Below are 15,693 nucleotides of genomic sequence, written 5' to 3'. Positions count from 1 at the left end.
CATTATATTGACACATGTATATATCATATACTCACATTGTGATATTTCACACAGCAAAGTATAATAATCCACCGAAGACACTTTTTCTTTTCTCCAATTTCAAACTCAGTTAAATATATACAATTTAAACTTCAATTACCGAGTATCTAATTCCTGTAGAAAACTATAGGAGCAAATATATAAAAAAAAAATGCAATTTAGCACAAAATGGCGGGAAAGTATTTCGACAGTACTTTTTAATTTATTTCTAACTGTTTCGACATAGCTCATAATTTAAACTTATTTTATAGTTTAAAAATAGTTTGAGAATTTTTGTGATAGAAATATTTTGAATTAGTGCAGATTTATATTTTTAATAATAAAATAGTTGTGAACACAATACGTATCGTTCGAAGGATCACGTGATACACTTCTTTGTTGAGTGGACACGTTGAGTTCAGAAGCAACTAAAGTCATGGGTGCAGCAGATGTAAGTGTTGGTTTATTATATTCTGTTATATATTATGTACCACTTTATGATTATATATACATAGTAACATTGATTTGGTTAAAAACTCCTGAATATTGCAAACTTATCTGTAGATTAAGTATTGCTCATTCGCTAAAGCTATGGTAATACGATTTTGCGGCATATTTAAAGCAACATAGAAATGGCGGTTTGAAGCCGGTGTCACAAGCCGTTTACATTAAGAAGGCAGCCATGACAGCATGTTTCCTCGCTTTTTCTTGAGAGAAAGAGATAATAAGAGTACTCTTTATTATATTTTAATTTCTGCATGTCATATTATTTGAATATGTAGTTCCTTCAATTTGGTATTGGTTTATGAATGAATTGGTTTCTGCATGCCCGTTAACTACAACAGTACGGTTCTATCGATTTTTTTTTTTTTTTTTTTTTTTTTTTGCAAATTATTTACTTGTATGTAAGATAACGTCAAAATGACCTATATTGATAAAATATCTACTAATTTTTTTGGATTCGTTTGTAGAAATACGTGCGGTAGCTAATTATAGTTGTTGCAAAATAAGAATTTGATAGTTCTTGCAAAAATGTATTAATATTTTTAACGCAGTTAGGTGAACCAACAGGAAAAATGCGCCTAGGACTCGTAATATGCGTAAATGCTAACTTATAGCTACCTTGTGAAGGGCCGGTTTTGTAGCGCTATTGCATTTCCCCCCTTCTTAAATTTCTCTGTTAGCTGACTCGCAATTTCTATATCTTAACTAACTCTGTGGGGTAGCACTAATACCAGCAATGAAAGTAAACAACATATCAGAAACAGATATCATTACGATATTTTGTTAGGTGATTTTTAAAGAAACAAATTCAAGTAATAATAACGGACTCGCATTTCTTGAAATTACTATTGAAAAGTCAATTCTAAAAAAGTAATTTAATTAAAATCAATTTGTCGAATGCATTTAATTTCACACACTGATGGCCCTATGTTTGGTATATCTAGCATTGATGCAGTGGATGGTGTATATATATATATGTATTTTTTTCCTGTGGAGTTTTTAATATTTCTTCAATTACTGATCATAAGAAAAAAAATATATATATATATGAAATAGTAATGGAAAAGCTTTATATTATTATTAAAAAATCATTTTTATTGAAAATTCGTTGTTTATTAAACAATTGTATTTCAATGCATTGCTCAGTTTTGTGTGTCTGCGTACAATTTTTTTTCATAAAAGAACAAATAGTCCAGGATATCATCATTGCTTGGGAAATTGTGAAGGAATATTTGTTAGCAACAATAGTAAGCTGTATTTAACAAGTGAAGAGGACATAATTTGGTGTAAAGTGGATGACAAACAATATTAAACAGGAGCTGCATGTGAACAAGAGGCTATGGAAGAGATATAAGGAGACAGGTGAAGAGCAGATGCATGAAGAATATAAGAGACTAGTATGGTAAGGAAGATGAAACTGGAATATGAGAAGAGATTCTAAGATCCAAAGAAACTCTTAGGGAATTTTTTACCCTGTGGCCAGTAGGAGGAGAAATAATTGTGAAAGAATGACATTGTGGGATAAAAATGGGAATAGGGGAATGGGAACTGATGCAGAAGACATAGTAGAATTGTTCAATGAACAATCAAGTATTGGTGTATTTCATCCTGGAGGAGTAAATTTTAATACTGGATGGTGTTTTGAGAGAATGTGCTAAGGAACTGACAGCTCCTTTGACCTGGCTTTTCAATGAAAGTCTGGCTACAGGAAAGGTGCCCAGGGAATGGAAGGAAGGAAGGTAGTGCCGTTGCATAAAGGCGGTAGCAGACTGGAAGTGTCTAATTATAGGCCAGTTTGTGTGTCATTAGTAGTTAAGAAATTAGTTTGGGATTGTATACAACATTGGGCAAATGAGGATAATGTTATCTGTGAGTCAACATTGATTTGTGAGGGGGCGCTCTTGTTTTAGTAATATGCTAGCCTTTTATAATAAAGTTACAAGAGCAGTAGATGATGGAAAGGCATATACTGCCATTTTCTTGGCAAATGGGGTCCCACAGGCTCAGTACTGGGACTTATATTGTTTAACCTTTATATCAATGACATTATCAGTGGATTGCAAGAAGATATTTAGTTGTTTGCAGATGATGTGAAGCTGGGAAGGGTTATTAGTAATAGTGCAGATGTGGTAGTCATGCAAGAAGATTTGAATAAGCTAGACAGATGGGCAAATGAATGAGGGAATCAGTTTAATGCAGCAAAATGTAAGGTATTAAGGTTTGAGACACATCGATGGGATGCTACATACTCTATTTGAGGAAGTAGGGGGAGACGAGGTCTGGGGTTGATGATTGATAGAAAAACCTGAAATTTAGGGGACATATTGCAAAGGTGGTGAAGGTAACACAGAGAATTGCTGCAATAATGAGAAGGACGCTGACCTGCAGAGATAAAACAGTTATTATTCCGTTGTATAAGACCCTGATCAGACCACACTTAGACTATTGTTCTCAGATTTGGTCCCCAGGATTTGAAGGGGATAAATTGACTGGAAAGGGTACAGAGGTGAATAAAAAAAGACTGTTTCAGGACTGTACGATTTTAGTTATGAGGATCAGCTGAGGGAATGTGGACTGCAGAATTTGGTGGATAGAATGAGAGGTGATATGATTGAGACTGTTGAGAGGTGGTTACAGGGTTGACACTGGGGAGTTCTTTCGCTTGGTTGAACAGCAGGAAGGAGTGATGACAAGGGGTCATCCCTGGAAGTTACAAAAGGAAACTGTGAGGAGTGGTTTCTTTGAATGGAGGGTGGTTGAACCTTGGAATGCATTGCCTGATGGAGTGGTGAGAGTGAGAACGGTCAATGAGTTTAAGGAGTGATATGATAGACTTTGTGTTTCCTAGGAGGGACCTCCCACATTGTCTTGATAGACTTGTTTCCTAGGAAGGTCCTGCAATGAGTCTTTTGGTTCCTTAGAGGCCTAAATAATAATAAATAGTTCTATTTTTCTTAGCCTGCCTCTCACTCACATGCCATAGTGAATTTTGAACCTCTTGAATTTTTACTGCATGATTCTGCTCTGAGAAATTTGAGCTCATGTTAGCAGCATTAAAACCAATAACTTTTTTGGATTATTTTTCTTTGCATCAAATCTGGCCATATTACACTTTGTCTTCATATTTTGAAGACAAAGTGTAATGTCATCTAACCACATTACACTTCAAAAAAGTGTAATGTGGTTAGGTGTCTGTTTCTTCTTTAATCCAGTGAGGGAATTTGTTAAAAACTAAGCCTAAACCTCAGCTGGCCTGGCTGGCCGAGTGGTTAACATATCCGCTTCCCAGCCAACAGGCTGTGGGTTTGAATCCCACGTAGGCATGGATGTTTGTTATGTCCTCTCCCAATATGGACTGGGTCACCATGAGAGCAGTAGACCCAAAACCTCCCACAATGGGAGAAGCCTTCACCCAGTAGTGGGTAGAAAAAATAGGCTAAAATTTATTATTATTTTTTTTTTTTATTTAAGCCTAAACTTTAAGTACACAATTCCAAATGAAGTTGAAATTTGAAAATTGACAAACTTTTGAAAGGGGAAGAAGAAATGGTGCTTGTACAAACTTGTATTTTTGCATGTATGGATAGAATTAGATAAACCACGATCTACAGCTGATCTTGCTTTCACCACACATCGATGGATTCAAGCCATGGAGGAACTCGCATGGCTGCTTTTAACATTTCAAAGGTCTTTGATTGGGTTTGGCACAGGGACCTACTTACCAAACTGCCATCCTGTGGTCTGCTTTCCTCACTGCAGCTGGATGATTGCCAACTTTCTCACTTGTTGCTCAGCTCACTACGTGTCATGGTGGACAGTTTACTCTTCTCATATCCTCACCAATGGGTTCTGTTCTTTCACCTACTCTCTTCCTTTTGTATATAAATGACCTGCTCTCACAAACTCAATTCTATCAATATCTTTGCTAACCACAGTACACTCAGTTCCTCTCTTTCATTCGACAAACCTGTTGGTGCTCATGTATCCTTGAGATCTACCATTACCAGAGACCTGAACTGAGATCTAGCTATATTCCAGTGGGGCAAATGCCTTGCAGACTTCATGCCACCAGAACTCAGTTCTGTCTGATCTCTCACAAGAAAGCGCTTGCATCCCTGTCCCCCCCCCCCTTACCTTCAGTAATACTGAGCTATCCATACACGATCAGATTTCTCTTCTTGGACTGACTTGCTCCTCTGATCTTACCTGGCACAACCATATTTCAACTTTTTCACAAGGCATGCTGGTAACTATACAAAACCCATATCCATTCAGTCATGGAATATTGCTTTCATATTTGGTGTATAGCACCAAAATTATCTAAGATTCCTCGATTCTATCCAGAAGAGGGCAGGCCTACTTCTGAATATATTCAGTTTCTGCCTCTTCTACAGATGCTTTCATGGAACAGTGCTCTGCTGAGTTGGCCACTATTATTTCTCCACTCTCCTCTAAAATCATTAAAACAAGAGTCACTGGTAACCAACTTCACTGCCTCCTTTTATTCCATCTACTTCTGTCTGGAAGTCTTCTCCCACTACCTTTTTCTATTGTGAGATTGCTATGCACTCTGACTAAATTTGATAGCACAACAGAGACAGTGGAATTAGCATTTCTTACATAGCTTCCTCTAGAATCAATTTTAAAAAATAATAGCGCACATTGGTATAAATGGAAAAACAATGCTTCTGTTAACCACATGCTTTGTTCTATATATACATCACACAATTCTACTTTATGCCAATATCTGTAATTTTCAGGTTGAAATGTCTAGCTGTTTACTATTTTGTTCTATATTGTTCAAGTATCTATTAAAAAAAAACACAGCTAATCATTCTGTGTGTGAAAAATCACAGAGCATGCAGCATGACACATGCTTTATTTATTTCCCCCCCCCCCCCAATATCTCTATATCTCTTAGTTTCCCTGATTTTGTGTACGTCCAAATTCTCTGAACAATACTATCCAAACTCCAAAACTATTCAAATGCAGTCTGTCAGGCACTGAATTGCACACCATTCCTCCTGTGTAACTCATTAGCAAAATGATCCTTAATTCTGTCCTATCATGCTAAGGCAGCAGATACATGATCTTTACTTTTTTAATTCTTCATTTTCACTTCTGTGAACAATTTTCATATCTTCTCGTTACATATTTCAGATCATTTGTGCCTGCCCAAACAACTTTCACTTCTCTCTTTTGCAAACTAACATCTTCACCAACATCTTTGATCTTTATACTTTGAAAACATGCTTTTGTCACTTTCTCATTAAGTACTGTACACCTCTTTTAATTGAATCTCCATACTGTACTTTCTCTTTACTTAGTTTTTTGTGCTTTTCTACTTTCCTCATTTACAATGCTGTTTCAGCTTTCTGGAACACAAAACTGCTTTGAATTAAAATGACTACAGTCATTTTCATTCTATTCTGAAGCCTGAACATAGTGAGTAAAAATGTTTTCTTCTATACAAGAAAAGGACTTGCATTAATTCCAAATTATTAACAGATCCAGGACAGATTGATGTGCTTGATTAGTGCTCCATCAACACATTCATGTCATGTCCTTCCATAGGTAATTTGAAGACCAGATGATTTGAGATTGATTAAAGAAATAAAACATTTGCTGAATGAATGAAAAATTTTTTTGTACTGCATTTATTGACAAAGGAGGAATATGAGAAAGTGGGGTTTTGGGGCCAGTCTGCAGAACTGAATCTTATTTAGTACTGATTTTCCAAGTTTTTTCACATACTATGTGCAGCAAAAGATTAATTTCAACTCAATGTTCCTTTGTGTTAATTCAGCTCTTAGACTGCTTTCTACTTGATTGGGGCAAAAATCTAAGAATCTATATTATTATAAAAAGCTTTTCTCTTTAGAGTAAGTGATAAAGCATTAGTTATGGTTCATTTAAGGCCTATCTTAACCTTTCTTTCAATTGTATACTTTATTTCAAATTGTATATTAAATTTAACTTATAAAAGTCTGTTTCATTTTGAGTTTGGAACATATGGGTAGCACTTTCTAGTGATCTGGTGGCAGTTACCTTCAGTTTATAAGTCTCAGCTTGTTTTTGGCCTTCTGGAAGCTTGAATAGAATTCTTTGCTTTGTCCTAATCCTTTGATTTTATGATGAGCATTGGATCATCAGACTATTTTCTAATGTTTGACTCTCCAGTTTGAGAGAAATACTGTTTTCGTTATGTAAATTCATCATTGTCATCCTGTTCAATAGGCATACCCAAGTAATATAAAAAATCCAAAACAAGCAAGAATAAGAAAAGGATAGTTTCTTATTTTATTTCTTTTGCTTAATTTTTTACTAAATTTACTAACCATAACCAAGCACTAGTAAAAGAACATAAATTTTAAACTTGTGCTGCTGGCTCTATCATTTTGTTTTCCCAAATGGCTTGGTTAATTACTTTACCTTTTCCATATTAACACCATTGTTGACATCATAAAAAGCTAGGATGTTTCATTTTACTTTACTGAATTCTTCTGTCGGGGGATGGGTCGAGTCTTCCGTGTTTCCACAACAACTTCCAGTAGTCTGTTTCTTGTGTGGCTGGTGAGCTGTTTAGGGAGTTGACCTTTATTGATCTTAAATCCATTTAGTTCTTGGTCCTCCCTTTTTTTTTTTTCTTATCTTGCATACAGAGTAAGGTTGGGTAGCCTTTTTGATGGCATTCTCTCGACATGTCCATACCATTGAAGTTGTCTTCTTTTAATCTTTTCTATTAATGAGTCTGTATAGGTCTTGTCTTACAGTTTCATTTGTTTTCTTTTCTGTCCATTTTGTTTAATTTTTCTGAGACATTTCATCTCGAAAACCTCCAGTTTTCGTATCTGTCTTGAGTCAAGAACGCTCGATGTTCCATTAGGAGTATTTGAAATAGTTGGTTGAATTAGGTTAATGTATCTGCTCTTCAACTAGTAGGCTGCAGGTTCATATTCCACTGTTTGCATGGATATTTTATGGTTGTCTTTAGGTGGCCAGTGTGAGACCACTGTGCTGCCTGTTATGAATGCCAGAAGTGGCTTTTAAAAGTTCTGTTTTGTCTCTAGAGCATGCTTACAGACTAAAAAATAATAAAAATGCTTAAAAAATTTCTTAGCATCCCTGTAGTACTGATGAACTGCAGGTTTATAATCTTTCATAGGCGATAGGTACATCATTGGGTGATTAAAAGGGGATTACTGATATTTGGCTAGGTTTCATTTTGTATACTTCTGTGGTTTGAGTAAAATATAAAGGAAGTGATGAAGGTATGTCCAAGCATTCTTATCCTCATGATGCCTCTTCAATGCGAAGTTTGTTTAAATCATGACATTTTATTGAAATAGTGATGGGGTTGTGTCAGTTCCTGTTGTGGGTTGATGTGAAGTGATTAGTCATAGCTTTTATTTTGTGGTTTAGCACAAGTCAAAAAAAAAGTTTGACTTGTGCTAAACTTCCCACAAAAGGTTGAAGACTTTATATCACATTAGAACTGTAGATTGTGTAGGGATTTTTTTTTTTTTTTTGTTAATTTTATATAATTTTTGTGCTTTTTTATTTTAGTTTTTACATAATACAGAAACTACTTTAGAGACAAATGAATTTTTCAAGCCAGTTTAGGCTAGTAGTTTGAGTAATATGAAAATTATTAAGTAATGAAGATATGAGTGACAGTGCCAGTAAGTATATTCCAGACAAAAATGATTGGAATTTGATAGCAGTTATGATTATCATGGAGTCAGAATATTTATCATTTATTCACACAATACCCATCGTATTTCTTCTAAATTCATTAATTGTCAGACCACTCACAACCCTTCTAGAATCACCAAAGGTAACCTTTTCTTCCAATAAATAAGATCACAATCTTGTTCACGTTTAATCTAACAGAATGCTTTCCCTCCAACCACTTGTAACCTTGTCTTTTTTTTTTCACCACAAAAGTACAAAGTGGGACAACCTCTTCTTTTTTTTTTTTTTTCATGTGTTCCTGTTGTTTATGTTCTTTTGACACAAATACTGAACAAGTCACAGAAATTATCCTCATTGGCATAAAGGCCCATATTCCTCATTCTAGCCAAAAATTTTTGTCCTTACCAAGCCCTGGTTCATCAGAACACTTTGGAGGAGGAGAATGCATCTTACTGCAGACATAAAGCAAGAACCCTCAGCCTATGCTGAAGCACATAAATGCAAAACAATATTCAACAGATCCACTCAAATAAGTATAAGATGTTATATTTAGGTAATAATGATCAAGGAAAGCAACGAGTAGATTGCATAGTGATAGCATTCAATATCAAACATGAAGATAAACTTTTTAATTGGAAGGCAGTTTCAAGTAGTGATGTGAGCACACTTCAAAATGAGGAAATGGTTAATGAAACTTATTTGTGCCTATTGTTCCACAGAAAAAGTGGAAGACCCTATGAGAAATAGTTATACACAGGTGACACCTGTGAATAAGTTACTCTAAGTAAACCAGAGGTGGAAAGATGAAAAAGAAATTTAAAAAAATTAAAACAGAATAACACACATGCATCAGAATGCAAAAAAGAAAGCTAGCCATCACCACACCTATGCTCTGAGATTCTCCTATGCTAGAAAGGTAACAATTAAGTAAATGTCATCAGCAACTCCAACTCATTCCACCATTTACCATCTGATAATTTCACGATACCAGAACTTCATGATTGCGAGTGCTTCTCTGTTGAGTGTATCAATTGCATGACCGATGGTCTTATTCCAGAGGCAACTTCAAAATTGGTCTAAAGTCATATTTTCAGATGACTTCTGCATTATTTTAACCTTGGTATCACCCCTGGGTCTGGGTAGTGACCCTTCCCATAATGCATGGACATTATACATGTCTGTAAGGATATGTTTTGCATTATGGGATACTAAGGCAAGTGATGTGAAGTCATTAGTTTCTAGTCCTGAAAATACTTCAGGTGCAAACTTTGTTTACTTACACTTGGATAAAGGATTAAGCAAAGAATATAATTGGCATCTTTAACCTACTGTTGTTGGATCCCATCCATCAGGGTATATGGTTAGCTACTGGTGCCTTTCACATATCACCCACTCAGTCTTTATGTTGAAGCAAATGGACCAGCCCTGTCACTTGGACAGAAACAGTTGTCTCTTAATTGTGCACTAAAGAGTCTCTCAGATCATCCTACATGAACTAGTCTCTTTGATCTGCCATACGTCTTTTTGGTGTGCATGTTAACACCATTGCCTACACCAATTGTTTAATGTACACAGCAGCCCACTCTGATTTCTTTCCCATCTACACTGATGGCTGATACCTGTGTCGACTTTTGCTGCTGCGTTTCCTGACATACCAGATTCTACCTGAATGCAGTAATCATACAGCAAGGTTGCATGCCATTCAGCTTGCACTTTATGAAAGAAAACTGCTAGCAAAAGTGTAATTTCAGCACTCATTGAGCTCTTTACAGGCAATCTCCTCTCCTATGTATAATCCACACCCAGTGCTATATAAGGTGTTACACCTGTTTTACAAAATGAATACAGTAAAACCCCGAAGTTACGCGGTAGGTGGGACCAACAAAAAGCGCATAAGTCGAATTCGCGTAACTCGGGGTATAATTTTGCATGTAATTTATATATACAAACATACAATTGGGACCAAAGGTATAAAAAGAACACCTATATTTTTAAAGAAATATAATCATAATTGTAGTTTTTCGTACATAAAAAAAACAGAAAGTTATTTCGATGTCGATGGTTTCATAAGATTCGTCTGACGGCATAATGTCTTTTTCTTGTCATGCAAAATTTCTTCATAGCAAGCTAATGATTTTTTTATTCCTTGCCTTGTGGCTACAATTCATTCCTTGTTAGAATCTATGTCCTCCAAAATCTGTTAAACCTTTCTTTTATGATTGTTCTTACTGTGGGTTACTGTAGATCGAACTTCTTTGCTAGCTCACAAATTTTCATTCCGCCTTCAAAATCCTTAATAATGTTGAGTTTTGTTTCCAAAGTCAATGTTTTTCTTTTCTTGCTAGCTGTAGAAGAATCGGACTTGCTTCTTTTGGATGACATTATTATTTTTTATGTGATAAAATTTTTATCAAGAACATAACATTAAACAGTCGCAAGTTTGTAGACTATAAAAATCATGTATGAGTGGAGACTGCGCGAAACACGTCAGTACTTGTTCACAGCATGTGCGACACTGGCGAATGCGGCCGGCATCTGAAAGATACGACTAGTGGTGAGGCGGGACGGGAATATGTACATATAAGAAACCTCGTAAGTCGGGGTATGACTGTACTTAATGTTGATGTTCAGTTGTGCTGGATTCTCAGACACATTGGAATTAAGGGAAATGAGACTGCAGATGCTGCTGCTAGATCAGCTCATGACTTTCTCCATGTACTGTTTGAAAGTACTATATATAGACAGTTTATAAGAACAAAGCTAATTGCTCAATGGCAGGAAGCATTGACAAACAAATTGTATGATATTAAGCATTGGCATTCTAGCCAATGTAGAAAGAGAAGAGAAAGTTCTTGCTAGGCTCTCTGCATAGGTCAGTCATTTTACACTTATTTACTGAGTGCTGATGACCGTCCTATGTGTGAAAAATGCAATACATGTTTCACTGTTTGCCATATTTTGGTGAAGTGCTAGCACTTTACACAAGAAAGGAATGAAATTTTGACTATCTAGCTAAGTCATACACTCATGGCAGATTGCATGTTTTTAACATTCCACAAAGAATTAATTTATACAAATACATTTGACTCTAATTTTGTTTATATATAGTATCTCTTTTTTTGTGCATACATATTATTTACTAGTTTATTTTTGACTGTTTATGTACTGCTGTTACCTTTGCTGTAATTTTATTTATATGTCTATACCACATTGCTTGGCTTGATTTTTGTATATGCATATTGTTTACAATTTAAAACTGTTTATGTATTGCTATAACCTTTGTTAATTTGCAGTATGACCTTTGCTGTTCATGGGCCAATAAACTAAACCAGCAACCAGTACTAAGTCTGTTGGAATATGTGCAGTTGCCATCTCACATCACACAAATCAATTTTCTTTTCCTCCTCCTTCATATCTGCTATTGCTGTATTGTAGAACAATCTTCCCAGTTATGTGAATTCATAAGGAATGCAATATACAAGCCTTTTAAATCAAATGTAAAGAAGTTTTTTTCTCAACTCGCTACCCATACACTGTACGAACATACTATAGGTTAATTAACCAACCTCGTGTATGGGCTCAATATTTAAAAAAAAAAAAAAATTGTTGAGGTCATTAGAACAGGCAACTAACATAAAGAAAATGGAAAAGGTTGTCCTTGTTGGAAATCTAAATAGCAGAGTGGGAAATGAATCCCACCAGGTTTCTAGGAACGTCTTAAGAAAATGTGGAGAAGAGGTCATAGCCAATAGTGGTATCTACTAGACTTTTGCTCAGGATACCCACTAGTCATTGCTAACACCATGTGTCGACTTTAATGATGTTCACATGGAGAGAGAAATGCAACAAATAAGAAAAGCCTCAAGATGCAAGAGTGTACAGGATTTGAAATTGGAGGCAGGATAAATTGAAAATAATATTACACTGAAAAGAACAGTATGTAAGAAAGTTTTAAAAGAATTAAAGTTGAGCAACTTTTATAGGTAAATTGTAGACTCAACTATACAAACATCATTGAATAAAATTTAAAGCAGTTTGAAAACAAGAAACAAACCTTGGAGTCTCAGTAGCAAATTCTGAAAAAGACATTGATGATTCAGCTAGGGAGGTATGTGGTGAGGTAAAGTTATAAGGATAGAAAAATGAGAACGCTTTTGTGGACATAAGAAGTTAAAGAAGCAGTTCTAGAAAAGAAGAAAGCATACTAAAAGTTCCTGGAAAATAAGTTGCACATACCCTAAAAGAATACAGAGATAAATGTAAGAGGGCTAAGTTATCTGTAAAAGTAGCTTAATAAGTTATGGGAAGATTGTAGATTATGGGATGAATATAGAAAATATCAGAAAGGTTCAGGAGGCTATTGAAAAATGCTTAGAAATGGAAGAAGAAAGATTGTAAAAGAAGTCAAAATGATAAAGGTGACATGAAAACTGAAGATAATGATATTCTAGATGTCTGGAGTAATCACTTTAAAAGACTTAAACAAACACTGACAAAACCATGCTGGAACATTTTCAAGAGGAAATGCAGAGAGGAGTACATATCGATAATTGAGCTAGAAAAAGCCATTCAAAAACTTGAAAGGCAGCTGGAATAGATAGCAGATGAAAAAATAATATATTATAGTATGCGAGAAGTGCAAAATGAAAGGCTAGGACATTCCAAAAATGAGATGGTGTTACCAGCAATAATCAGGAAATGGATGGAGTGCTTGCGATGATAATAATTGAAGTGATGTGGAAGAACTTAGATAAGAGTTGAAGAAAATGAAGAGTCAGATGTATGTAGGAGGAACATTTAAAGAGCATAACTGGTGTAAATAACAAGGAAGTTAATAAGTAAATATCTAAGGATGATAGGCTTGCTTGCTTTTATATGGTACCTCAATCATTAAACGTGTGATAAAGGATAAAATGCACGAAACATGTTTTACAGGTGGTACAATAAAACAAATCAGATGCTTTGCATAGAAGGAAGGAATGGGCATCAAAATTAGTGGCAGTGGTGGGCACAAACAACTTGAGTAGTGAGACAAAGAATGTGGAAAGGGTTTGAGGAGGTTCTTGCAGGAAGTGAAGAATAATAGTGCCATTGGGAAAGTGGTTAGTTTGTTGCCCAGATGTGACAGTGGTGAAGTGTGAGAAAGAAAGTAATGATATTGAATGACAAAATGGCTGAATTGTGTCAGGTGGAGTGTGTTCAATTTTTGAATTTATGGAAGAAATTTGAAAGGAAGTTAGTGATTCAAAGCTGATGGAATGCATTTGAATGGCTTTGGTGTTTGTCATTTGGAGCAATTCTTGTTTAATAAGAGTGCACAAGGCCCATACAAAATGAGTACCACTAAGAGTCAGAAAGGTTGAGAAACAGATTGTGGGAGGACAGAAATAGAATGGATATAAAGGGGAGGAAGCGTTGCAGTGCAAAATGGTGGGGATCATAAGATTATAAATTTTTTTTAAAAAAAGTCAGGATCAGGGAAATGGGAATGGCCAGAACAAAAAGAGCAGTGTGAGCTTTTTGTGTTGATGGGGTGGTTTCGAAGAGTGGAGAATTGCTATTCTTGTATACTAATGCACGGAGTATCAGAAATAAAGAGGCCGAGTTTGTAGCATTGATTGAATCAGTATGCCCAAAGATAATTGGCATAAATGAAACTTGGTTGACTGAGAATGATATACTGTCAAGACTTGAAACAATAGGAAGGTGAATTTAATGGTAGCAGAGGAATTGTGCCCTTCAAGAGTCGAAGTGGAAAATAGTAGTACATGTAAACATTTGTTTGCTTGTTGAGATCAATAGAATAATATATATTGGTTTGAAAGGTAGTCAAACAGGAAAAAAATTATCAAGAAGACCTATATGAGGAACTGTAAGGTGGGTGATTATCACAAGCTCTGTAGTCAACTAACATCAATACATTGGTTTGAATTGTGTAGAAAAGATGGTGACAGTGCATGGGAAATGTTAAGGCAGCATCTAACACAAGCAACGCATAACTGCATACCAAAAGTTACGCAAATAAATAGCATGGGAGTTGGATGGATGGTGAAATCAAGTAATCAGTGTTATGGAAGAAGTACAAGATCATTTGTAGCGAACACATGCATGAATATAATGCAGGCCAGAAAAATGACAAGCATGGTTATAAAAGAAAATGTAGAATATGAGAGGAGATTGGTCAGTCATGTCAAAGCTAATCCAAGGGAGTTTTTCTGCAATGTTGCAAGCAAGAGGAAAATAATTATGCAAAAATGATTACTGTTATGATATAAAGTATATTGACATGTGGGGATAAGGGGGGGGGGTGCGTATATAAAAGGCATCGGTCAGACCACATATCCACTATTGTGCCCAGATTTGGTCACCTAGTTCTCATTGTGATGTGAAAACGCTAGCGGATCCAAAGACGAATAACCAAAGTGATATCAGGACTGTAGTGTTGGTTATATAGAGCATTTAAGAGAATGTGGATTACAGAGGTTGGTGGACAGGAGATATGATAGATTACCACATTATAATATTTGACCTTCAAGTGAAGTGATCAGATTACTACAGAAGAAATTATAAAAAGAGTGGATGTTAAGATGGGAAGAATGAGAGGCTATCCCTGGAAGTTTTAGAAATGTGGTGAAGAAATGAGTGAAGAGTAGATTTTTTACATGGAGAGGTGTTAGTGAGTGCAGGTAGTATAAATAACTTCAAAGCTCATTATGATATACATGTTGCTGGTTGAGTGGGCTTCCCACAATGAACGTCTCCATGGAGGTTACCTAATAATAATTGACTAAAAATGCTGAGGTATGGCGATTGTAGTGGTGCAAAGTTTTGCAGTGGCTACACCGCATAATTCAGAGGACATGGTCAAAAGATCGAATTCCAGATGATTGGAATAGAGCTCTAATAGTTCCCATCTATAAAAAAAAGGGGGGGATGAGGTTGAATGTGATTATTGTTCCAGGTAGGATTTATGCAAGCATATGACAATATTGGAGTGCTGTCAAGTAATTGACTAATTTGGAAGAAAATTATGGATAGAAGGTTAATAATCTGAACTTAATCATGTACTTTTGTCATTGTAGCATGAACACCCTTTGAGATACATATCAAGAAATTCATAATGCCAAAAAAAATTTGAACAATAAATATTCTGATCCCAGTGGCATCTCTCCAAATGTACAAAAACGTTATTCTTCAGAGCTAACACTTGTCCTTTATCTCTACAATCTTTCTATACTCAGCTGGCACTTATTACAACAGGTGGTGGTAAGCATTTATCCAACCTATCCCCAAAAGGGGGAGGGTGAATAAAAGTGCTGTCCAAGTACCAGCTGATAATCTCAATCCTTGCTATGCTGTCCACTATAGAATATCATATTCATATCCACCCGTTCCTGAATTCTTCCTTTAACCAACTTTTCCCTTAACCACATTTGTGTCCTGCAATACTAATTGATCTGCAATTTGCTACTTCTG

The 15,693-nt window shown here is 35.6% G+C and overlaps 2 protein-coding genes across 5 annotated transcripts in view; one reads left to right on the top strand and one right to left on the bottom strand.

The window, feature by feature from the left end:
* Nucleotides 1–198, bottom strand: part of LOC150100188 (chromobox protein homolog 3-like) — an 80,696-nt gene extending 80,498 nt beyond the window's left edge. Inside the window, exon 1 of the mRNA XM_090402406.1 lies at nt 36–198. The gene's annotated coding sequence lies outside the window, so the exon portion shown is untranslated. The remainder of the gene's footprint in view (nt 1–35) is intronic.
* Nucleotides 199–413: 215 nt separating this feature from the next.
* Nucleotides 414–15,693, top strand: part of LOC150100187 (heterogeneous nuclear ribonucleoprotein A1-like) — a 203,991-nt gene continuing 188,711 nt past the window's right edge. For 3 of the 4 annotated variants that reach the window (XR_016549263.1, XM_090403029.1, XM_090403028.1), the window contains exon 1: nt 414–469. Coding sequence is in view for 2 of the 4 variants with exons in the window: in XM_090403029.1 (XP_090259155.1) it covers nt 455–469 (15 nt within the window). In the remaining 2 variants the exon portion in view is untranslated. Of the gene's footprint in view, nt 470–729; nt 749–15,693 lie in introns of those variants that run through there. The other variant, XM_090403030.1, reaches the window with a different exon arrangement.

The sequence above is a fragment of the Typopeltis vanoorti genome, chromosome 13, assembly GCF_054136105.1.
Source record: "Typopeltis vanoorti isolate ZY-2024b chromosome 13, IOZ_Tvanoo_1.0, whole genome shotgun sequence".
In the NCBI taxonomy this organism is placed as follows: domain Eukaryota; kingdom Metazoa; phylum Arthropoda; class Arachnida; order Uropygi; family Thelyphonidae; genus Typopeltis; species Typopeltis vanoorti.
Note: the sequence above shows the minus strand (reverse complement) of the source record. Positions and strands in the feature narration are given on the sequence as shown.